This window comes from Nylanderia fulva, unplaced genomic scaffold (assembly GCF_048542155.1).
Source record: "Nylanderia fulva isolate GAGA-0341 unplaced genomic scaffold, ASM4854215v1 Scaffold14, whole genome shotgun sequence".
Lineage (NCBI taxonomy): Eukaryota > Metazoa > Arthropoda > Insecta > Hymenoptera > Formicidae > Nylanderia > Nylanderia fulva.
The window spans coordinates 3,281,786-3,308,303 of NW_028189622.1; the positions used below are offsets into that span (position 1 = coordinate 3,281,786).

A 26,518-nucleotide genomic window follows, 5' to 3' on the forward strand; every position below is an offset into this window, starting at 1 on the left:
TATAAATAATAAATATAAAAAATGTAAGAAAAAGATTGATCTTCCAATTTCCTTATTTTCTTTCGCGCAGAGAGAAAACACCCTCTTTGTATTATTATACTCGTTAAATATTTCACTTTGACAGATAGGTATCAATTATTTTGGAAATTGAAACGCTAATCCTATTAACGCTCAAGGAAGATTACTTTCGGGACTTTCTTGACTTTTCTCTATCGCGCGTATCTTAATACCCGAGAATAAATGCGTTTCATGTATCTCGATGAGCGTCGCGCAAAAGCGGTGTCGCAACCCGGATTGGTAAAGGAAAGCCATTTCACGCCCGACTTGGCGGCTCCTGTCCTGGCGAGAGTAGTCGATCGTTTCGCGTCTCGTTAGCATCTCATCCATCGCCCGTGTCTGCCTGGCTGTCGGCCGCCGGCGGGTGAAATTTCGCAGTGCCGTGCCGTTCCGTTCCCTCGGGCGCGTTCCTCCTCCACCGCGTTTCCTCTCCTGTTCTCATCCATCCAGGATCCGGCGGGAGAATCCGAGATTTTCTCCGAGAAAATGCGTGCGAAACCGGCGCAACGAAGATGTCTCGCGACGTGTAAGAGCGCGCTATGGTCGCGGACGTGAAAACGCGAAAATAAGGTCGGGCCTCTTCGGATGCGCGATATTTTTATCGCCGAATTGGATGCGAACGAATAAGAAGTCGCATCGAATAGCGTGCCGATGCACGCGCGGATGTTTGCATTTTTAAATTTCTTTCATCTTTATCTTGCATACGAGGCGTATGCCGATGAAATATCTCACGGAATAATATAGCGGAAAGTTTTCTGTTAACTACGTAGAACTTTGATTAACGTGTGTCGCGTTTCGCGATGACTTGCAGAAATATAATTTGAATTATAACTTTAGATATATTTTCCATCATTGCGTGTTGGGTACATATGCAGTCTCGTTAATGAAGTTTTAGTTATACTGAAATTTTTTTATAAACGCTGACAAATTTAATACGATAATTCTTATTTTGCTAAAAATTGTTATTTTGATACAAAATTCCAATTTGTTTAAAGAAATAGGATTATATGTATATTTATCACGTTATACAGTGATGTTTAATTATTTGATTACATATTTATAATGTGACTCTCTTATCTTTCTCTTTTTAATTAAGCATTTTTTTATTATATTTGAATACATATTTTTTAATAATCGAAAAAACATAAATTTTCTTTTAACAATATTTTCTCTATGAGTGGCTCCGCGTCTCGATCTCTTTTACACAGTAAAATCACCTTAGATACCCTTAAGATTTAAAACGTATACGGCGATGTTTCATAGTCGAGAGGTCGTTGGAAAACTTATCCGTCGATACATAAATCCGGAATTTATTCACGACCCTTCGATATACTTCGCGGAAAGTATCCTCACAAAGTAATCCGCGTCGGAGCGAAGGATAATTTAGTACTTGTTTTAAGTCGGGTACGATGAACATTTTCCCCGTATAATAGGGAACTTTACGTTAGACTTTCATCGCGCGCGCGCGCGTTAAAGCGACGAAGTTAGCCTCGAGCCGATATAGCCGACAATCTCTGCTTTATAAGAAGCAACATTTCTTTCGTATGCCTTCCTCGCCAGGATATTTGCATTTTAAAAGAATCCTTTCCTATCCCACTCGACTATCCGGCTGGAATACATCCCTTGAAAAATTCGAAACTGTCAGGCTAGATGTCAGAGCACCCCTCATGTCAGTTCACTGTAATTTGTGGCGTCCGTGATAAAATCTCGACGAGTCTCTACCAGCGAGGGTCACACCCGACACGTTCAATCATCATCCTTGTCGTGAAAAAATACTGCGAACCACGGTGCGAGCTCTATAAGGGAAATAATTGGTAACAGTCGAGTTCATTAAGTGGGCCATAATTAACAGGGATCTTATCACGGTATATTAATGCGCAATTAGTAGAGAACGAGAGCAAAGATTCTTACTCTAGACTTTTATGCAATTAGAAAAGTTTTGAATCACTTTTATTACATCTTTTTTTCGAAAAAGTCTAATGATGAAAGATAATATAACTTTAAAAATAAAAGAGCAATCATTAATGCTAAAAACAACGGCGTGCATGAAAAAATTCTAAATTATTTTGTATATTTATTTTTACCAATTATCGAACAAAGGTATAGATTATATGAAACCTAACGATCGCGAGAGAATATAATGTTCTTTAGCGATTCCGCATAAACTGTATCGACTATCCAAAGAATTGGCAGACGGCCGCTTTCCATATCAAAGGGACGTAGGCAACGTAACCAATTTTGCATACAACCAGGTCGACCGATCGTTTGCGGGTTTTCCCACCCTTGTAATGAAACATCAAGCGGCCCTTTTGTACCTGCGCTCTTCCATTAGTCTTATACCAATTAGAGGATTATAGAAAAAGTTAATTGACGTTTCAAGGGCGGAATAATTTTTTTTTCAGCTTCTCATTTGCGTCGCCATTTGCGAGAGTCTGGTCGCGAGCGTGAGTCGGGTGAGAAGAGTGACTAAGTAGCCCAATAACAGTAGGGCTTTGCGTTTCATAGCTCACAGGTCGGAAGCCGACCGTTGTAAGAGGAATTTCAGGCCGTCTCGAGCCGAAGGAATGCTCAAAGACCGTGGAACGGCGTAGTGAAATATGGCGAATTTGCCTTGGAAATTATTACGATAAGTCTGAATGGCACTTAGGGGCTCCAATTACACACGAGAGCATTATCACGACGCGCGATGAAATCCGAATTTACGTACGTAACACTCGCCATTGTGCGAACATCGTTATTCTCGGCGGCTCTATCGTGTCGAATCGGAGGATCGGCGTTTCCTCGAAGAGAGGAAATATATATATCTCTCTCGACGATGCGATGCGGAAGGGACGTGCGTGGAAATGGCAGCTGAAGAGCCAACGAGATCCGGGAATATCGCATCAGTGACAGAGCTTATTCGTGGCACAAACATTGAATTTTGAAAAAAAAAAAATATATGTGGTATATCTCGTCCGACCTCATATTTTACATTGACGAATGAAAAAATGAATAGATTGCCGACGGAAGAATTTGAAAACTTCTATATCGCGAAAAACAATTGGCGAATTGTTCTATAGGATTCTCTTCACGACTGTGATACAATAATATTTGATGATTTAAATCCTTAGTTGCTATATAAACGTTAAGAGAAAGTGAAATTTTTTTGGTAAAATCTTTTGTTTAAGGTATCAGAATCTCGTTTATACTGTACACAAGTAATTTAAATTATATCTGTGAATTTATTATGACAATCTGGACTTATTTACGCATCTCCGTTACAGAAACAATGTCGCTCTCTCATGGTATATCTGTTCTGACACACATTATGCACTAGCTATCGATTATGTAAACAGATTGTTTGCTGTTGCCATGTTACGGTAGAATATCGTTCATACACACTCGTGTCGCGTTAATCAGCGTCAGTTTGACGTAATTGATTGCAAATTGTTTTTTAATTTGTAATCTGTACCTATGATACTTGAAATTGCAAAATACGATTATACGATCGCGATATCGATCGTAAACGTCTCGCAAGTTAATGATCTGCATTATAAAATAATTAAAAATATTTGTTTTATGCGCATTATGCAAGTGTCATACAGATTTCGATAATGATCACGCGGATTTAATTAAATAAAAATACGCAAATAATTATCGAAGTAAGAATATATTTCTATTATAGAAGCAGAGTTTTAGCGAATATACATAGGTACATAAAAATAGGAATGGATTCGACTGATAGAGATTGTGAGATATTTTTTCTCAAGATGTGTAATGCAAGAATAACTAATCTATATTAATGGAATTTTCACATTCTAAGGAAAAATATATCACATTGAACGTAATGAGATATCTTATATGTCTCGATTGAGACAGACGAGAAGGCCGAAGTCTTTGTCACGGAAATTCATTTTCTTTCGAGCATTTACTGTTCAAGTATGTGCACCTGTTGCGCATTTGTTGCGCACGACGAAAACGCAACGGATTATTCTTTTGAACGTGTATCACCACGTCAAGCATTAAGCATTCGTAAGCAAACATACTTCATGTAACAATTCTTCCAAGCATCCGCACACTCCAAGATTTCACTTAATTTAACTCACAATTATCAGCCATTTTAATTATTAGCTTCTCTTCCTTCTTATAATATCATATCTTCTGACAAATCATGAAAAGGCCAGCTGAAATTACTCCAATTAAGAAGGCGCAATATTGTTTTGAATAGCACAAAAAAGAATTTATTTAATCAAAATACGCAATACTTCGACTTGGACATAAAACATGTTTCCATAAATATATTCAAATCTGTTTTGCAAACATTGTAAACATAAAGTATAAAAATATTTTATATCAAATATAATTAATTTCGTTTTGTTGCGCCTATAATTGGACAAATCTCGGCCTTTTAAATAAATCGTTGATGGCTGAACGAGAGATCGTTTGCAATCTACTTCTTCACGTTGGGAAACGTTGATGGTGTAATATACTGAAAGTGTATCGTCAGCACAGATTAATGGCGGGGTCCTAAATGTTTTCGGTAGCGTGAGCGAAAGCTCTCAAGCCGGGAAACGTCGAACACGTAGATGTGATGAGGATAGGCTACGGTTCGGGGTTCGTCTTGAGATTCGCAAAAAGCCAAGGAAAGAGATAATCTTTCTGCACCAAATACGCAGAGGAGAATCACGTGGACGATGAAGTCGATTAAACGCAGTGATGCATGCGATCTCGATTCTACGAGAGGTTTTTCTCTGGGGGAACGATAAATCCTACATATTTATTGGTCTTTTTTTGTTCGAATAAATGTAATATGAAATATGGTTATATATATATATATATGTACATATATATCTCGGAAATTTGCACACCCGATTAAATCAAATATTATCTGACATTTCTATGCGCAGAAAGCAATTCTATTCACTTTGGCTGAGGTGTTTGTCCGGTACATCGAAGTAAATTGACTTTCGATGAAACGAAAACTCTGAGAACCAAGAATAATATACTTGTTAATATATTTCATATTTTGTTATGCAAAATCATCTATATTTAATTTTGCTTTAACCGAAAAATGTTCCAGTAGACGTAATTAAAAAAAAAAAAAAAGGATATAATGATATCGAAGATACAGATTATATTATCGCAATTGTTTGAAATTGCTCTGCCCTGCAAATTATCAAAATTCTTTTTATGAAGTTTGAGTTCGGATGATGAGAATTGACTTTATTATATTAGCCATAATTTGACTACAATAGCAGAAAGTATGATTTCACATGACATTTCTCTAAATAATAGTTTGCGTAAAGTTTTATCGTCTTGGACGGATACTTCAAACTCTCGATGACTCTTTGGCTTATTGATAGTTCTCAATAATCCAAATAGTCATCGATCGAGACACGAGCAGGGTCGATTGTCGAGAATAGTCTTTGCGTTTGATTGGATTGCCTTGCGAATTGATTTATTTCATTTGTATTTCTCTTCAGGAGAAGTTTACGAGTTGCGTTGCTCGACAAATTCACGAGCAAGGCTTTATTGTAATTTTACGATCTACTTGAACTTAATAGGCTCTAATGATACGATTACGTTTACGATGAAGTTAAAGGATTATGAAATTAATACAGTTTTAGAAAGTTTGCCGCGAGAAATTAACCAATGTTCTCTCACGATATTAAACTAGCGCATAACTTCCTACACGCTTCATATGCATATTTGCTTTCGTATATATTTTCTTGTCGGCAGTTTGCGAAATGTTAATTAAACTTGTAACAGTTGCGAAAGTTGCGTTTTATTATTTATACACAGTTATTCCCACGTAATTCGAATGCGTGTAAAATCCGGGCGAAATAAGATATCGTATTTAATAATAATTGTTCGTTATTGCGTTAAAAAGTATTCGGGTAAGAAGACGGGTCGTTAAGGCGTAAACGCTGCGGCGTCTAAACGACTTTCAAAAACATTCCACTCTTCTCTCGCGGAGGCAAAATTACCGAGACTCGCTCTGAATATTTAACGTTTCCTTCGAGTTTCTTGGATACCGGAGAGAGGTGGCGTCTTGAGACAGACATACCTTTCGTCTTGGCATGCGCTAGTATTGCAACGCACATTTAAGAACTCCCTTGTCTCGCGTTGATTCCTTCATTACCAGAAAGTAAAGTCTTTCTTCCTTAGTCTCGAAGTTATTTTCTCTAAAAGGCGCATCGTCGCGCTCCAGTAATTAAATCAAATTTCAAGACAATTTGCGTTCGCAATTCTTATACATTAGTACAACTTCTAAATATTTTTCAATCCTTAGCGCTTTCACGTAACAAGTATATTTATATTCAGAGTATAATTATATATATATATGAGTTTATTAAATTATTTCTTCTCTCTATATTTCTCTTCTGCGATTTTTTATTACATAATTACGTTATGCAAAACATATCGTTTAAAGAAGTTGAATATATATATACATATATTAATTGATCAAAAAGTTATTATTTTTTATTTAATTTTTTATTGTTGTAATAATTACACACAAGCGTAATCTCAAAGTCATATATTATTATATTAGCTGGTTCTTATTTAAAGAATATATCCAGCAGATACGTTTTATTTATAGTGAACTAATATTATCTGCGCATAAAATAATACAATATAATATAAGGATTATTCAACTTTCGTAAAAATAAAAATAATATATGCGTGCATGTATATATTTCATACATTTACTTTCTTTAAATATAACATTGCAAATAACTTTACTCTATGGAACATTATAGTATTATCATACAACCTTTATATAAGGATAAATATCCATGAAAAGCGGTGAATGCAGCATCGTATCATATACCAGATAGTTCGTTTGCTTTCCTTACTTGTGACGTTCTTTCTGAGCAGGATGAAGGGCGTGCTCACGATATTATGAAATTTTACGAACTGCAAGCGGACCTGAAATCCTCTCGGGGCAGATACGGCGCCATATGCTGCGAATGCGTTCCCATCCGCGTCCTGGGAATGTTTCTGGCGTTATGTTTCCGTATTAACACCTGCTGCGATCCCCCTTCACACTCGCGCGCACGTCCAGACGTTCTTAGAATGCAAGTCTGAGTTTTCGTGCGAATCGTACGTTTTCTAAATCCACCGTGACGGTGGGTCTGTAGCCTCGACGACCCGGGGAAAATTTCTTTCCGAGATCCCTATTCAGGCGTCCCCTTTTACAACGGTAACCCGAGTGCAACGCGGATCTTTGGAAACTCTCCAAGATCGTGGACTACATGATCATTTCGTGAAAATTAAACTACATTGCGCCGACTAGAAAATTTCCAAGAGCCATCTTCCACTCGTTTGGGCATCGTTTATGCGCCTTTTTGTGATAATGCGAATACCTTGCATTCAAATTGCCAAATTTTTCCTTTAAACGTTACTTAGATATTTAATTTAAATTTACGTTAGAATGATGGCGGAGATATATAAATTTTTCCCGTAATCCTCGAAAGGAAAATGTCACTAATCCATGCGATACGACAGATTTTATTATCGCTACCGTAAAAAGGTTTAATTACGTGATTCGGATGGACGAAAACGCTGTTGGATCAAGAGCTGGGCTTAAGCTTTTTTTTTCTCTCATCTTTTTACTTTAAACGATGCATACGTTCAAACTCTCTGGGCGCGCATGGTGGGAAAGGATTAAACCCTTTTCACCTCTCGTTTCAAACGAGCAAAAAATATCTTTGCCCATGCGCTAATACCCGCTTGCACGATATTTTGCCCGTTACTGTCCGAATCTAAACCTTTGGTTTTTATCGTTGAAATAAGTAAAATGCAGTTAAGAGACTTATCTACTAACTTATGCAAGACAAATATTGCTACAATACAATCCTCCGTTGTCCATTATTTCACCAATGCCTTTCGAATTATACTTTAACAACCTATTTTCTAGAAAGATTTAATAACATTTTTTTAATGGGAGATATATGGAGCCATTTTCGTGAAAATGTACGAGAATAGTACTTAAGAGATATTCGATGGTAAAAGCATCATAATTGAAATTACACAGGTATGTGTGTGTATAGTATTATCTTACAGTATGAAAATTAATTATAAATACAATTAATTGTTCTCATTATAACAAAGGAATAATACATATATTCCTATTATGTATATAAATATGATGTTTTTTAAATCGGCCAACAGAGCCAAAACACGAAAAATTAATTATTCGGAACTGTATCTCTTGATTTGAGATCACTAAGTTCCATATATAAATTAATCTCGAAACTTATGTTCCTATTATGTCTAACAATGTACGCATTTCACATTTAGAGATGGTTTAATCTACGATTCGTTAATATGATAATTAAAACAATTAATATCACGGGTATGTTAAAACACAAATTTATGCGAACGTATTGTATATGCGAAACGAATTTTTTTGTATTACGGGAATTTCATATTTCCAACAGTATTCGCCTTTACAGTCTTTCAACGAAACAGCATACGTTCATACGAAAACATATAACCATGCACACTCGGTGTGCGAGGACTTTTCTCTCCCAACCTTTTTCCCTTCCGCAATTCGCGATCGCGTTACATGATTCTGGAATCTTTCCAAGGAGACGGCTCCGTGATTTTTAGAGCGAAGATTGAGGCGAAAAGTGTATGCAAAGTACCTCCGGATTTTTCGAGGTTCTTTGTACGTTTTTGAGCTTCATGTTACTATCTAGATAATATCGACTTGACACAGTCTTCTCATTGGTGCCTGTCGAATTTTTCAATGCGATTTTAAAATGTAAAGAAATTCAAAGCATTTGTTATCACATTGAATTTGTTATTTTATCATTGATAATAAATGCTGTAAGTTGAATCAAACAAATTATTGCAACAAAAAATATAAGGAAAATAATTTTTTTCTTATTCAAGTCACTGAAAATAATTTTGATGATAGCTTTCGATGATAAAATTATTAATTATTACATAATCATTAACAATGCTATGTATTTTATTGCCACTATTCTTGCATTATAATTTATTCATTGTATTATTAATTCAATCGACCTAATTTTGACAAAAAATAATTGGGTCAGGCGATTAAATATATAAAAATTAAGAAATAAAGTAAAACATTAAAGGTACAAAAATGGGATAAAATTAAATAATTTTTATTGATTCATGGATTATACATTAATTGGAGACATTTACATTATGATGGGTAGTTCGATAATATAGTAGTAGAATTAATTATAATAGTATCGAAACCATTTATTTTTCATTTATTACTTTTCCAATGTTTCTAATTATTTATCAAATCGTTAATGCTATATAAATCTAGAGATAAAAAAGTTTCTCGTACTTACTGAAGTCGAATGTATAAAAAAGGAGGAAATAATATAACAATAACATAAAACTAAATAAAATATAAGAAAATAACAGCTCGGTACTGGCTGCTAATTTTATATATTTAGTTAACAAATTGAAAAAGGACATAGTCTCGGCCGTATTATTAAATCTCATGGTATTATTAAATTTTCCGTCATGCCTGTGCCGTTTTACTCGGCTGCAGGTGCTGCTTGCGCTATATTTTATTACATTAAATCATACTGGAGATACAATTACAATTTCTGTCTTTAGAAGGCTTTGCACGTTTCCTCTTATTCAGCGACCTATTTCGAGAACGTCCCTACCATCCGTCTTGGCAAGGCCGACAGTACGAGAAAATTTAATGAACGTGACTAGATCTTATCGAAGCGCGGCTGGAGTATGGCGGAGAAGTCAACTCGGAATTGGGAGAGATTGGCACCGCACCGTTGCCGGTTTATATAAAGCAAACCTCCCGCGAAAGTGACTTTTACGAATTTTCGCTGCCGAACAGCAATCTAGTGCAGTTCGCCTCATTCTTTTACGCTCTCCTCCCGTTGAATAAGAATTACGTCGCTCTTGTAATTTAATTTGGGATAAATATAAATTGCTGTTACATAGTTTTCCATTTTTTTTTCTTTTTGTACGAACTTTCTTCCCAGCATTGTTTAAGCTCGCAGTTTTCATCGCAAGTTTTAATAACTTTACGTTTCTCTCTTTTCCTCACGGTTTACAATTTACTACTGATGTCTTAATGAATGGTAAACTGGCGCAGTCTACGGCGCTGCGAAGGTCTGCAAACTAAAAAAAAAAAAAGAAAGAAACAAAAAAGATAGAAGCGGATACAACGAGTCCCAGATGAACGGAGCGCAAACAGAGAACGTTAAGTTATAAACTGAATTTACAGACGTCTCTCTTTCTCTCTTTCTCTCTCTCTCTCTATATATAAAGCATTACGCCTCTCGTGAGAATATTTCGGATACCGAACGATTTGCATCGTTAGATTTTCATTACGCATAAGTTCCGGACATTTAGAATTGAGAGCGCAGAGCGAAAAGGGAAGGAAAAAAATGTTAAAAATGGGATAAAAAATTCTGAGAATACATTAAAGCATCTCGTGGGCGGTTTCCTAGGAGATTCAATGTAGACAAACGGTCGGATTACTCTTCTCGCGAAACGAAAAGCGTGGCCGGGTGGAACGGCAAACTATTTTTTTCGTTTTTTTTTTTTTTTAAGCCGAGTACGAGCTGCCAGATTAATCAGTTGTTAGCCCAGAGTCTGGCCAATTGAAAGTTGGCGAAAATTAAAGAGGGCTTCAAGTTCCCGTGTTCCCGAGCTGATCTCCCGTGGGGTTCGTGATCCACGCGAGCGGTTAAATCGCGTCGCAAAATGAGAAAAGGAGTCAGGCGGAGAAGTTACGCTCTCGTACAACACCGTCGTAAAACTGGCCAGTTCGCAATGGGCATTTGCCGCTCTGTAAATTGCTGTCCTCATATGTCGTGCTTCCTGCTTCCCGCTGCATGTCGCGTAAAAAGTCCACCGCGTACGTAAGACTTTAATTTACGTTGTCCGCTGGCAACGATAGCACGTTTGAGACTAAAAACTGCTGCTCTGCGCGCACGATATGCGTTTGATAAATCTGATTAAATCGCGCGACATTTTCCTCGCCACGAAATTATTCCACCATGATATATAAACATTGGATTTAATACAATATACTTGTAAATTAGAATTATACTTTACGCCTGAAAAGCGTAAACAACAAAGTCAGTTGATTCTAAAATGATTATAAAAATATCTATAATATATACACGTAATTATTATCGTACTTAAAAAAAAAATATATATATATATATATATATATGAATATCTTTTTTTATTATTAATTGATTTTATCACATTTTTATTATTTTATTAACAAAGAATTTAATTAAAAAAATTTTTTTCACACGTTCATTATTGAAACAAGTTGCATATGGATCATGTCGTTTATTAAACGTGCCACGGTGAAGTCGTCAAACTATGTCTTTCGCGTGCCTCGATAAATTTTTCCACGTTACGAAGTCACTAATTGAAGCGGTTACCGGGCTCCTTGTTACAGAGGCACCTCGTGGAACGTATCTGCTGATAGATGGCCGCCGGCTGGATCCCGGAAACCAGTTTGTGCCGGTGAAGGAGGGCTCGGAGCTCACTCTCGAGTGCGCGGCCGAGGGTGGAAATCCGCCGCCCATCTTGGCGTGGGGCATGACCTTGTCTCAGGCTACTTTAGACGGGCCGGAACAACCGCCGGACAACCTCACCGTGCTGCCCTCAACGTCCGGCAGGCGCAGCGGGGCTCACCTTAAGGTCCTGAGAGGACATCACAATGCTACCATCGTCTGTGTCGCGCGTCACATCACGCTGGTGATACCGATGAACGCCAGTATCCTGCTCGACGTTCAATGTGAGTACCTGTCAATAATAAATCGTATATTGTATACATCATTATGTTTCACGCAATTATATTCTCAACGAGAGAGCAAAATTTCGTCTCTCGCTCGACTTCCTTAAGAGAGAAATAACTTTGAGATCGCGGTTTAAAAATTAACCGAATACAATTTTTCTCTGCGAGAAGTCTTTCTTTTAATCTTTAAGTTTAAAATATTTCTGTAATTAGACTTTTCGAAAAAAAAAAACTTGCAACAGACCGGAGTACGCCGGGATATAAGAATAACAAGAAATAATCAACGCTTATCATACATATGCATGAAGTTAAATTACCTTTTGAGATAGAACGAACGCGAAATATAATTCCGCGTGTCGTTTTTACTTGGCGGGAACGAGCCGGTGGGATTTCTGCAATATTAGACCTAGTCGCGGGCTAACATGCCGGAAACGAGCAACGTGTGCTCGCGTCGAGACAAGCTGTGTGTACCCATCGAAACTGAAATGTAAACTTAATTAAGTCTGAATCCAGCAACGCGCTCGCGACTTGCTTTAAACGGGTCCGCGAACCGAGAAGAAGCAGCGACGCCGCGTTGTATTTGAGGCACGACGACCGTGTTTTATAGGAACGTCCTTCAGGAAAAGGTCGGCAGAGAGCTTTCGGGGGACAGAGGAATAGCGCCGGAGGTAACGCCGTGTATTACGCGATGTGAGGGTAGTTTATTTTGCGCCGTTGCGCTTCTCTCGCAGTCGAGGTTCAGTCGGGAAGTCCTCCCTTCCCGATTCACTGGCCCCTTCGGCACGGTCTAGAAAAGGGAAGAGAAAGAGGGAGATCCGAGATCGCCGAAAGAAGCTCTTCCAGCCGGTCTCGAGGTAAACTCCGAGGGATTAACTCTGCAGCGCGAACAAAAACCGGTGGAAGCGTGCGCTCGCGCCACTTCCTTACGCCCTTTTTTACTGCACGTCGCTCCTTCGGGTGTTTAGGGGAGGCTCGTCGAGGCGAGACCGCGAAGATATATCACCTGAAACTGGTTTCCACCTACTTCTACCCCTTCTCCTCCACTTCCTTAAGTCGGAGAACTTCCCGGACGTCTCGTTTTCGCTCCTGCGAATTGCGTAGAGTGGCATGTATTTGCTCCTGATCCAAATTTTCTAAATTCAACATGAGGACTGAATTTTTCCAAATATTTGTTTTCAGTAGCTAAAGAGATATATACAGTGAAAAATAACGAATTTTTTTTATAACATTATTTTATTTATTTTAAATAAAATAATATACTATAATAATGTGCGAGCCAACTTTATCGACTTTAAATAATCGAGGAGAGAGAAATGATATTTCGCTCATTTTAATGAAATTAAAAACTCTGTTGTGTTTGTTTTGCGAAGAAGAGCGTCGCGTCACGCGGATTATAGTTTGGAAAACCCTGCTTTAGATTATACGCTTAACCGAAGCTGTCCCGTTGTCGCGGACAGTTCTTCTTCATTGTGGATGTAAAGGAAGCCCATTGTGTGTCGACATTATTTCACTCTTTTAATCCCTTCACGCCTGTCCGAGCGCCACGTCGTCGGGCAGCCCGAGCTTTTCGAGAACTTATTTCACGTGGGAGAAAGTTCGCGGCGAGTCGTTTAACTAACGGGGAAAAAAGTGACAAGATATACTGAGACACGTGGATTTTCCACCGGGGATTTTCAAGGACACACTGTCGATCGATCGCGTGATTAATGTTGCCAGCTCCTCGTAATGAATGATTCTTAATATATATATATATATATATATATTTATAAAACGATTTAAATAGAATTTATATATAAATCACGGTATTTTATATTTATCGCGTGGGGAGAATATTAGATTTTTCAGGGTATAAAAATATACGCGGCAATCAATAATCGATATTTTCGATTCATTTAACGTTTATTGCGATTCCTTTTTTTTCTTGCGTTATTTTTTCTCGCTTGGTTTGTGAAAATCTCCGCGTCCCTTATCGAATTTGTGGCGAAACGGGTACTTAATTCCAAAGGCGATACGGGCGCGAGCAACCGGGTTGAAACGCCTCGAGGATGCAAATTTTCTAGGCGAACAGCTTGCTGCGCGCTCGACATCTTGGAAGGAAGAGAGGATGCGGGTGTCTTACGAGCGATAGTGATATCGCACGGGTCGCTCTCTCTCTCTCTCTCTCTCTCCCTCGCTCTTTTTCGTCGTGAATTTATTCCAGCCGTACTCATACGTCCTCTCGCTCGTCGCGCAGAGACAGGACGGAGGAGGTACATTTGTCGGCACCTGAGCGAACAAATTTTCTGGTAGGACGAACGCCAAAGGCACCCTCGGACAATGTCCTGGGACGCCTTTATGACGCCGGGGTGAGGAAAAGGCGAACCCTTATATGTATATATATATATGTATATATAGAGTGACCCATTTTCCATATCGTTGCGGCGCATCGTCGTTTGTCATTACGCGTAATGTAGGCTATTACCGGTTGTCATCCCGCTGGGTGCCCGTCCCATATCGAATAAATGATTTTACTTTTAAATCGCCCCGCCGACGACGACAACGCGATTAATCATCGCGGTGCGCGCGCTTCGTCGTTTCTCGATGCAGCGCGCACGCGGACGTTGCTGCTATTTTGCATAAGCGCGATTCTCTTTTTTCCCGCTCTTTCGCGCCGGGGAGGCTTTTCGATTTGTACTCGACGACGACGGCCGGAAAACGAGACGATCGGACTCGCCATAAATCATGAATGATTTTTGGCTGCAGTCGTTATTTGCAGCTGACCCGAATATGCGCGACGGCAACTTCCGGAACGATCCTCATCCTTCGCGGCGCGTTATGAATATGTAGCGCGCGTAACCGTAAAATTCTCCAGCCGCGAAGGGCTGGATACGAGGCGAGCTTCATCTCGGTCTAATCGATCTACGTGGCCTTTGCTCGCTTCGTTAACCCGAGTATTCGCGTTATGAATTACGAACGTGCGTGAACACATTTTTGAACGAAAACTATTTTCCCGTGCGATAGAATTTTCGAAGTATCGTTTTGCAAATTTATTCATTCTCATTTTTAGCCCTTTGGGACAGATATTCGAACCTTCAAACTTTTACGTTTATTCTGTTTTTTTTTTTTTTTTTTTTTTTATACAAATTACGAGAATAATTATATTGCATTAAAAATATTTTCGTTGAAATAATTTAAAGAAAAGATTTCCGTGCTATATTAAATTTGAACGAAAACTATTCTCCTGTGCGATAGAATTTTCGAAGTATTGTTTTGCAAATTTATTCATTCTCATTTTTAGCCCTTTGGGACAGATATTCGAACCTTCAAACTTTTACGTTTATTCTGTTTTTTTTTATATACAAATTACGAGGAATGATTATATTGCATTAAAAATATTTATATTGATTCATCAAATTATTTTTAAATATCGATATCGTTGAAATAATTTAGAGAAAAGATTTCCGTGCTATATTAAATTTGAACAAAAACTATTCTCCTGTGCGATAGAATTTTCGAAGTATTCGTTTTGCAAATTTATTCATTCTCATTTTTAGCCCTTTGGGGACAGATATTCGAACCTTCAAACTTTTACGTTTATTCTGTTTTTTTTTATATACAAATTACGAGGATGATTATATTGCATTAAAAATATTTATATTGATTCATCAAATTATTTTTAAATATCGATATCGTTGAAATAATTTAGAGAAAAGATTTCCGTGCTATATTAAATTTGAACAAAAACTATTCTCTTGTGCAATAAAATTTTCAAAGTATCGTTTTGCAAATTTATTCATTCTCATTTTTAGTCCTTTGGGACAGATATTCAAACCTTTAAACTTTTACGTTTATTCTGTTTTTTTTATATACAAATTACAAGAATGATTATATTGCATTAAAAATATTTATATTGATTCATCAAATTATTTTTAAATATCGATATCGTTGAAATAATTTAGAGAAAAGATTTCCGTGCTATATTAAATTTGAACAAAAACTATTCTCTTGTGCGATAGAATTTTCAAAGTATCGTTTTGCAAATTTATTCATTTTCATTTTTAGCCCTTTGGGACAGATATTCAAACCTTTAAACTTTTACGTTTATTCTGTTTTTTTTTTATATACAAATTACGAGAATGATTATATTGCATTAAAAATATTTATATTGATTCATCAAATTATTTTTAAATATCGATATCATTGAAATAATTTAAAGAAAAGATTTCCGTGCTATATTATATATACGTAAAAATATGTTATCTTTTTTAAATTATATTAAAATATGTTATTATTATGCGCTTTGATTGTACCAGTGCATTGTATTTATAGAAGGAGAGCATTATTTTCGCGATGGTGTCTCGCAAATCTCTTGCATTAAGTCGACGGTTATAATAACAAATAATAGCACTTATACGTATTTGCACTTGAAATAGTGCAGTACTAATTGGCACTTCGGAAGGATCTCTAGATGGATCCACTACAGTTGTCGTACGGAAACGTTGCTGAGTTGCTCTCGTTTGTTACAATGAGAATTTAATCGCTCCGAAAGAGCACATAAATGCAATATTATCCTACAAGTTGCGGCGACAAAGCGGTGTTGGACGTATTCGTAAACCGATTCCAGAGCTTTGAGGAATAAATCCTGGAGATTGTCGGCCAAACAATGTAGTGTTATATGGTCGAAGAACATTATTTTTCATATATATACACACATGTTAAATTTCGAATTTGGAATTATCGGATATATTAGCTGGATCTTTGTTCGTCACGAAGAATGAAAATTCAGTTTTGTTAAAAAGCTATTGAATTTAGTCAATCTATAGTTTTTTTTTAATATTAAATAATAACAAGATGCTATTTTTATTGTTATTTAACAATGAAAATAGCAATAAAATAAAAATAGCCTCATATTTATGATCCGCTTGATATTGCAAATTTTAAAATAATTTTTGAAAGCATTTTACGATATCATTTTCAGCTATCAATCATATTTACTTAAACGCATAGAGATCGTTGCTTGAATTTTTCTGTTCGGGGTCGTTCTTTTCTCTGACATGCAAAAAGTATGCAAATAACGTAATCAACATGCTTATCGTGTTCGAGTTTCAAAACTTTTTTGATCACTATCAGACGTGGTGTATTTGACGCGCGTAACGTTCAAAGAAGGCCACGGACCAACGTTCATTCAAGTTCGCACAAAGTTCACGATATTGGCACGGTACTTCGGTTAATAAGATGCAAAACACTTGGGAACTAGCCGTCGCCGAAGATGACAGGCGTAAAGATCAATATGCGCTGCAATCTTGAAATGCAGTCTTGAAATGCTGTCAGAATGACATAGTATAGGTGCCTGCGAGGGTTACGATCACGCAATAGTTTCGAAACGTATTAACTCAATTTCCACTGAAAAAAATGACAGCCATGTCAGATGTGGGGAAGTAAAAAACGAATCTCGATTTTTCTTTGAAATTATATTAACATACTAGTACTTTGACATTTAGAGTAATATGTATTTTAAATGAAATGTACTTACAATGTCGATAAAAGGAAAAACACTCGTATGATTGAACCGTGATTCAGTTAATGTGAAAGTTCAAAATAATCAAGCTTAGCTTTCGTTATTTATCTCGATTAATGTGCCTAGATATGGTTTATGCTACACGATATTGCGTTTTATTAATTTTGTCACTCAGGCTAATCACATTTACTTTCGCAAATTCTTTGCTTCCCTTTCATAAATCCCCTTTCATATTACAAAAAGAAAATGTGAATAAATAAATCATGAAATTGAATATCGAAAGCTACAACATTTTTCCAGCACGCAACAACTGTTTCATCGCACCTGCCAACAATATTTACTATCAACAAACAAGGAGAAAATATTTTACTTGAAATTCCAATTCTCGTTAACATTTTTTCCCATTAATTCCATGTATTGCGCTCAAAAAAACTGGTATGGAATTCAACGCCGCTCGTTGTTATCGGTTTTGGCAGGAAAGATTCGTTGCGCGATGATATCGCTGATGCAGGTATACAGGGTCGATCGGGATAATTTGATGAAAGAATAATGCAATATATACCCAATAGCTTTTTCTTTCTCTCTCTCTCTCTCTCTCCCTCTCTGTCTGTCTCTATTGCTACGGCGCTTCTTAAATACGCCAAATATCAACAGGTTGTTGATTTCGCTGACCGTTCGCTCTCCGGTTATTTAATTCACCTTTAGACAGGTAGAGAGCCTGTGTGCGTGCATGCGTGATGTACGAACGCCTGTGGGTATCTAAATATAAATACTGTGCGTGACCATTTTCGATGCGTACTTACACAAGAGCCGCAGAAATTTCGTTATACGCAAACATTGGGCTATTATTACCTATCGCGCGGGTTTTTAATTATTCCTTGCGACGCTCGCGCGCGTGCAATCAACTAAAATCGTCGTTATTTTACAGCTCGCCCGATACAGACCGTTGTGTTATCGGTTATTCAAGCTCACGGGCAATCAATTACGCATTCGAAACTGCAAACTACGGACTGCAGCTTGTACGTAAAACTTGTATATTTGTCCGACGTGCACGCGATAGTATACGATTTGATACATACGTTGTGATTAGCGTTTACGTGTAACGCGATTTACGAGATAAAATACAATCCCATTGCGTATGCTTAAACGCATATTAGTTCAGCTATGATATCGGATATGATTACGGACAGTTATAAGGGTCATCAATATTTTATGTGACATTTAGCCTGTCGATATCATTTGCAATTTGTGCGAATGCGAATGGCGCTTCATTGATTTGACAGGTTGTTACGAATTATTATTACTGCATGTTTTGCCCGCGATGCTTGCACTCCTCACTAATTCATTCCGTGTAATTCGCCACCCATTGGATTGAATAGCGTAATTGTGAAAGCATCCAGACGTAATAATGAATATCGAACGCGATTATTGCAGGGGCACCTCGTCCGTTTTAACGAGTTTCGAACACGCTGTTGATTGAAGAAAATATAAAAAGAGGGAGGAAACAAATGAAAAAAAAAAAAAATCAAAAATAAAATAAGAAATAAAAAGAGAGATAACAATAAAAATCTCCGAAATTTCGATGTATCTCGTATTCGATGACATCGATATCGACGGGCGATATAGCCCGTCGTTTTCTAATGCACAGCTGCTGTCACTTAATGGCTCTTGCTCTTTTTTTTCACGAGCGCTTTTTGCGCGACTCTACTTCGCATGTCGGAAAAAATTCAATTTTGCGATGCGTTTTGTAGCGCTGTCGTGCCGAATTTTACTCGTGCGATATTGTTTTTTCAAGAGCTCGCACAAGTTAGCTCGCCGTTGACAATGCGCGATACGACGGGGGAATATTTTGCATTTCGATTAAAAGGGAAATAAACGATACGAGAAGGGGCGGCGGATGTGTGATATGCTAAACCACGTCCTTCCGTACTCGCTGTTTCGTTCAACCATTCCATGTTATATTTGTTATTCATTGTAACGTTATTTAAATTCTCGGACGGAGTAATCAAACTTCAAATAAAGGAATTACTAAATCCGCTAAAAGAATTACATTGCGATGCGCTGGTGACTGCGGTGTCGGTGAAATTACAAATTCGTCTGCTCGCAATAATGCTTAACTTTTCGGTGACGCGATTACTCATTGCGATCACGTGTCACGGCAATTTCGCCTGCGCGAGAGATCCCCCTTTCGCCAGATTCCTGATCAGAGTCGGCAAACCGTTAAGCCAAAAATTCGATTGCGGTCCATGGGGTCGGTCGGCGGCGAATCTTATTAACAAACGAGCCCCGGGCGAGTCTCCGCCGACCACACGGTCTGTCGACGTCATTTCCGCGGGATGATACGTGGCCCGTGAAAATGACGCGATTGGATCCGACGGGGACACGTGTTTAATAAAACTCGTCGTAAGCGAGATCGAAAGAGAGCCGGGCCGAAATCGAAGCCGCGAAGGGATCAGCTGGATTAGTTGGCACGCCAAATCTATCCGGACGCATGAAAGAGACACCTATAATTACGTTTCCCTTATAGCGAGAGGGTGCGAAAAGCCTTGGTGTGAATGACGCTGATATCTCTTTTTCAAAAGAGACGAAATTGGAGAACGCGCGCGTGCACGGTCCCTTTTTCACCGCGTATTTTCTCTCACGTATATACGAGAGATATATGCGTGTCTGTGTGCAACACAGATGCACCTGCCATTAACGAGTGCAGTGCTAGATTGCATAAATAGATAAAGAGACTTGTTCTCTAAGTTTAACACGTCTTGATTGAAAGATGATTAAAGCTTTTTGCACATTAGCTCTTAATTCGGCACTTTTTTCTTCGAAAAGAAACGAAAATACCCCGCCATCAATCATACTTGTTTCTTAATTCCCCTCGAAGAACCTGAATTTTCGTGCGACAGGTCGAGACACGCGATGCATCGATGCTGTGTTAATTATATCTTGTTGTATAAACGTGCTGAATTGATATATTTCGTGAAATACATTTTATTTTAAAACATCAGCTTTACCTTGTTTTCAGACTCCGCGTTCCTTTCAATTATTTATTTATCGTTAAAGCGTTCCGCGGTTAGTCGGAAACATTTTACATATACATATATATGTATATTCAAAAATTTACTCGCATGTAATGGATACATATGTACTTGAATACACATGTATATATGTATCCATTCACATATACGCGCTGATTCATTCTATGGCGCACAGAATAGGGGGATGGAAAATACAATACTTTCAACGGGTGAATCTCTGTGTGAGCGTAGAGGAAACTTTCCACGGTCCATTCTTTACACTCCGATTACCGTAATGTTATAGCAGCGGATGCGGGATACACCAAATTAGGGAATTTTTTCTTTCTTCTTGCTGCTAATTCTTTCTCTCGCTCTCTCTCTCTCTCTTTTTTTCTCCTTTTACCACAATGTGAAAATGCGAACACCGCTAGAGCGAGCTTCTCTTTGCCACACGCGCAATTTAGTTTCGAAAGGTGAAACTTTACGAAGGATCTTCTCTAGTAATATCGCAAAGTATGCGGGTCATTTTTCTCCGTTTTCTTTGGACCCCTAATAAACTCCACGAATTTTTTCCGCGTCTATTTTGCACCTATTACATATTAATTTCTCGCGTTTTTGTGATTTAATATTCCGCGAGCTATTTTATAAATTTATTTATGTAATATACTGTCAATGTTCTGTATCACATTAAACTTTGACGTCAAAAATGTAGAAGACGATTATAGATTTTCGCTTAAATCAGATTGACAGTATGAACGGAAAAAGATTTCGAGTGAAAATTAAATCTATGGCTACGATTAAAATCAAAATTTTTTAAACCATCAACAGCACTGTTATCGATCCTATCTAGGTAAAGTGCTTACAACAATGGCAAAGCATTTGCGTATTCATTGGCAAATCTACCATTTCTCCCCTGCAACGGTAGTGCCAGGCGCGTCAATGTCGTGCTCGATCTTCTTAAGTTTTTTCGCTTTTTTCCCTCGTTTTTCTACCCCTCAACTGTCGTCAGCTGTTTACCCGAACTAAGGTTCCCTCATCTTGCTCCATCCACATCGTGCTTGTAGATGCTCTCAATCAATCATATTTAGATCCGGTGGCAGTTTGTACGATTCGTTTATATGGACTCTTTCCTGCGAACATTTATATGTTTGCGTAAAAAGATGCTTTGTAAATCGTATATGTACACGTATGAGTAATTTATGCTTACACGCACATGCGTTTTATGTCAAAGTGATACGAATTTGTATGTTTTTTTTATATATATATGATGTCATAATAGTTATTTTTTCTTTTTCTCAACACTATTTAATGATAGCTAGTATTATTTAATGATATCGGAAAATATAACAAAGCTGTTGATGTCAGAAAATATAATAAGAAATGTTATGATTAATTATAAGTCTATTGCGTTAGTTGTTAATTTGTTTAATAATATCCTATTTTTAATTATATTATTATACACTTGTATAATGATTAATTATCTTTATTAATTATTATCTTTCAATCAAGAAATACGTAATTCAATTAAGAGAGATTCGGAGATTTTTTCAAACTTGTCATTTTATAACATATATATTTTAGAATGAGTGAATGTGTGATAACGACAAAAATTATCATTTATATAATTATTACTTTAATTTTTTTATGCACTTTGCGTTTCTAAAATTGTAGCCAAAGAATAAGACATAAGATAAATCTTAAATGTAAACTGCTATGCAAAGCTCACATGGCAAGAAGAGCATTGCACGTTTTCCGGATGATTAAACAGCTGATTGGCCGGAAGTAACCGGATGCGCAGTTAATGTGTAAGCATTGTCTCAGCCAAGTAACGAGAAACAGTTAACGGTTAAACGATGCAGTATTGATTATCGAAACTGATCAGCGCGCGATTTATAACGACGCAGTCGACTCGAGGGAAGATCCGAAGATCGCAAGATCCGTTAAACGCGAATCTTGTCTACCTAATCTCTCGACGAAAATTCAGGCTATTGTGTACGAAGTTGCTTCGTAGCGTAGTTTAGGTAGTTCTCAGGTGAACACCCGGTCATTTCGCGGATGTAGGTGGGATAGTTTCGATAGCGGAACACATCGTTAGTTTCGCCGGGGGATAAAGCGATCGATGAAGATAGCAAATCCGGATTACCACCGCTACGGTTATTAAAGATTTTCCGTGGAATATCTGACTGATTCCGCTTAATAATAGATCGGGGAATAATGGAGCGTATAACAGGTTCGGAAACGTACTATTCTCTACGTTCATGCGTTGATAAACGTTTAGATATGCTCACGCAAACGGTATTAAACACCACTGCAATTTACAAATTCACTACGTGGGATACCGCGGAATTATCAGTTGTAGAATGATTCTGATTTTACGTGAATAGAATTAGGAAAATTATTTTATTTTAGAAGAAAAGATGTGGTAAACTTATTAGTTTAATTATACGATTATACTGTCTTTTAGCGATAGTTTTTATCAAATTGATTTTAAATGAAAGATGGAGATATTCGCGGAAAATGATATGATTTTAAATGCAAACAATTATGTTGGAGAATTATTGTAATATTTTATTTAAAGGAACACACGTTTAGAATAATCGTAGAAAGTAGAAATCAGTTGTAGAATGATTCTGATTTTATGTGAATAGAATTAGGAAAATTATTTTATTTTAGAAGAAAAGATGTGGTGAATTTATTAGTTTAATTATACGATTATACTGTCTTTTAGCGATATTTTTTATCAAATTGATTTTAAATAAAAGATGGAGATATTCGCGGAAAATGATATGATTTTAAATGCAAACAATTATGTTGGAGAATTATTGTAATATTTTATTTAAAGGAACACACGTTTAGAATAATCGTAGAAAGTAGAAGGAAGCGTTTCGAGACTACGTTGCTGTATATGTCAAAATTGGCAATCAACTAATATCTCGCTATGTTGAATCTGGATTGGAAACCACTGAAACCGCTATGGACTATTGTTAGTTTACGAAGCAAAAGCCGTTAGCGATGCTAACAGCTTGCTTTCACGTATTACTGAACATTTGCAATGTAGGTCTATCCATTTGCATAATCAAAAACTGGCAATTAAGATGTTGCAACTGACATACTTAAATACAATAAATTGTAAATAAGCATGAAATTATAATATCGCGAATTGTTTCGCTCTTAAAAAATACAACTTATGTGTGTATATATATATATATATTTTCTTTATGCGTTTGAAAGAGAATTTAACACAGATGAAAACGTAAAGAATTAAATGACATATATTTTAAATTTTGGAATGTCTGAAGGACAAGGAAGCTATTGCAAATCTTTGAATTTTGGTAACGTAGGTGAAAGCAAAGCGGCCATTGAAATTAGCGGTTAGATTAATAATTTCCTGTACATCAACATCCTCTATATTGTCGTCCATCTTTCGTACAACGAGCGTCGGTAGCGAACTACGACCGCTGTTCAACGATGGATTACGGAATGAGGAGCGTTAGAGCCGTTAACGACCCGCTTTCATCGAAGAACCGCGAATTATATGGTCGCCTCATAAATGTCATTTGCCGGAGTCATTCGCTAAGGCGTGCAGCATCGATAAATTCGTGATAAACGATCGAGATTTGGAACGCTCGACGAATCGATAGAAACCTAATGACACGCTTATGTAGGTTTGAAATGTGTGTTTGCGTTTCATATTTCAAACTCGAATAATATATCAAGAGCAAGATTTGTAGTTTCTCTGTAATTTAGGTACAATTATCTCTGAATGCGAAAAATTATGACAACAATAACTAATAATCGATGATAGGATTATTGATGTTTGCCTACGTTAATTATTTACCTACTATAAATCGCCGCTCAGCTAATGATTTAATACAGCATATTCGTGAATTATCGGCCGATTTATCGAGATACATCTATCGACTTTGTATAACAATATGATCCGCGCTACAGTTGTTAATGATCGGTTTTCATCAACGATCGCCGACGCGGTGCGAACGTGACCTGTCGGAACTCGTCAAAGAGAGGGCAAAGAGAGGCAGACCGGAAGACGAAGTGTGGCGTAGTTTCTATTATCGGCGACGGGTACCTGTCTGTGCCGAGAGACGGTTCCTCTCTCACTCTCTCCATTTCGCGGAGAAGATAGACTCAGAGCGCGCGCGCCATGAGTTTGCCGATCACGTCAACCCAAAACTTGGTAGGGTTTAGTACGTGCCATTTCTCCGAGAGGTACCTGCGTGGTGGGACTTGTAATTGATTTACAAGGCTCGCTCCGCAAATGGCGGAGGAGGTAGGAACTGGAGTTTCTAGGGCGGACCGCGAAGATGTCTTCCGCTATCCTGTTAAAGGATCGGCCCCTATTGCGTTGAGAATCTCACGGGAAGATCCTCCTTCGGGCGGCTTTCGCGCTCGATCATGAGGAATTAGTTAGGAGGTGTCCTTTGGAACTTGAGGCAGTAAGGTTTCAGATAGCAAAGAGCATACAGCGAGGCAGAGATTAGATTATGGCGATGTGTGTCGAATATTTATCTCTTTTCCTTTGGTTTCTCTTCCTTCTTAGGGAAATGAATGGCCAAAGGGAAAAATAAACAATTATAGTAAAATGTTCACGTATTAATATAATCATTTTTATTATTTTACACATTTGAGATTGAGTTATGCATATATCAAACACATTTATAATCAATGCATATGGTATATGATATTATGATATAAACTTGATTGTACGAAGTTAATTGTCAATGAGTTCTATAAATTATTGAAAATTTTGAGTATAATTTGAAAGTTATTATTAAATTTTATTATTTAATTTCTGTAATGTTTGATCATGTGTGGAATGAGAATCCATAGTCAAACGACGCATTCAAAATGAATCCGATTATGTATGCAATGTTTTTGAAATGAACTCTTCAATATTTAATAGATATATCTGCACATTTAAAAATTAAATTTTTATCTCTCTATGCGAACATTATATTATATCATAAATTTTTATAAAGGTGTATATAAAAGGGAAAAATTTGTGAGAGCAGATTAAATTCACGATTTTTAAAATAAAAAGTTACTGTTAATGACAAAGAAGCATTTGCTTCCTAAAAATTAAAAAAGGGTTAAACCATAACTTCAGATACTTCATCTATTGTATTTAACTTGCCCTCAGCAATGACAGCAACTTCATTTATATCTTAGGAAATCATTGTTATCAGAGGACGTCGGAGAAGTACGAAAAGAAATCTCATCAATCATTAAGTCAAGAAAGGATTCAGTCGGGCGTAGTTCATTGTAGCATTCTTTTTTTTACTTTCTGAATAGAATTGAAACTCGATGTTCGACTTGAACGCACTCTTATCGAAGCGAAATTATGATTTTATGATACGATTTTATATTGGTTTTTCAAAGATTGTCATTGCATTAAACACAACAATAAAAATTTATTTTTATAATAGATAATTTATTTGCCTACTGCATAGCACTCAATATATTTATATATAAATAAATATTAATTAAACTAGCAAATACATTTGTTATACATATAGATATATTGACGATATATAACATAATATTACATATCTATATATATATAAGTAAAAATGTTTTACACGTGATTTTAATTAATTAATATTTTGTGCAGCAGCCATCAATATTTCTTTTAGCCAGTTATAAATACGAGTCGCGGTTACAAAAATAATACCATATCATATCATAAAAATACATTAAAGTTTATTATATATTCTCTCGAATTTCAGTCTCTTCGGAACAAAAACGGGAGCAATATCAAGTATTACGGAAAGATCGCAAACTACTATTCTTTTCTCGAACCGGATCATTAACCCATTTTTGAGTTTGCTGAGATTTCTTCTTACAATTAGAAGTTGTAGACTACTGTATCGAGATGAGCGGTTGTAGTTTGCCGTTCTTAGCTTAGGTACAAAATTGCAGACATTAAGAGCGGGATAAACGTGGGCGGTTGTCGCGACGTTGCACGACTATAAGGTATTCTTAAATGGAACGCAAAGTTACGTTAGCTCGGTTAAAAGAGGATTAGCGAGAGTTGCCTCCAGTTTAAAAGAGGCCAATACCCATTAGAAGCCGTAGATAAGTGTGATCTCCGTTCGCTCCTTTCGACCGACTCATACCCCTTGTCGCATCGGTCTTGTCTTGCGCTTTCATCCCAAGTTTCGCAGAAAATGCCAGCAG

At 37.0% G+C, this 26,518-nt stretch overlaps 1 protein-coding gene across 9 annotated transcripts in view; it reads left to right on the forward strand.

Moving 5' to 3' along the window:
• Window positions 1–26,518, forward strand: part of tei (irregular chiasm C-roughest protein teiresias) — a 325,060-nt gene that overhangs the window by 204,204 nt on the left and 94,338 nt on the right. For all 9 annotated transcript variants that reach the window (XM_085480183.1, XM_085480181.1, XM_029300679.2 and 6 more), the window contains exon 6: window positions 11,474–11,815. In XM_085480183.1, coding sequence (XP_085336309.1) covers window positions 11,474–11,815 — 342 coding nt within the window. The remainder of the gene's footprint in view (window positions 1–11,473; window positions 11,816–26,518) is intronic.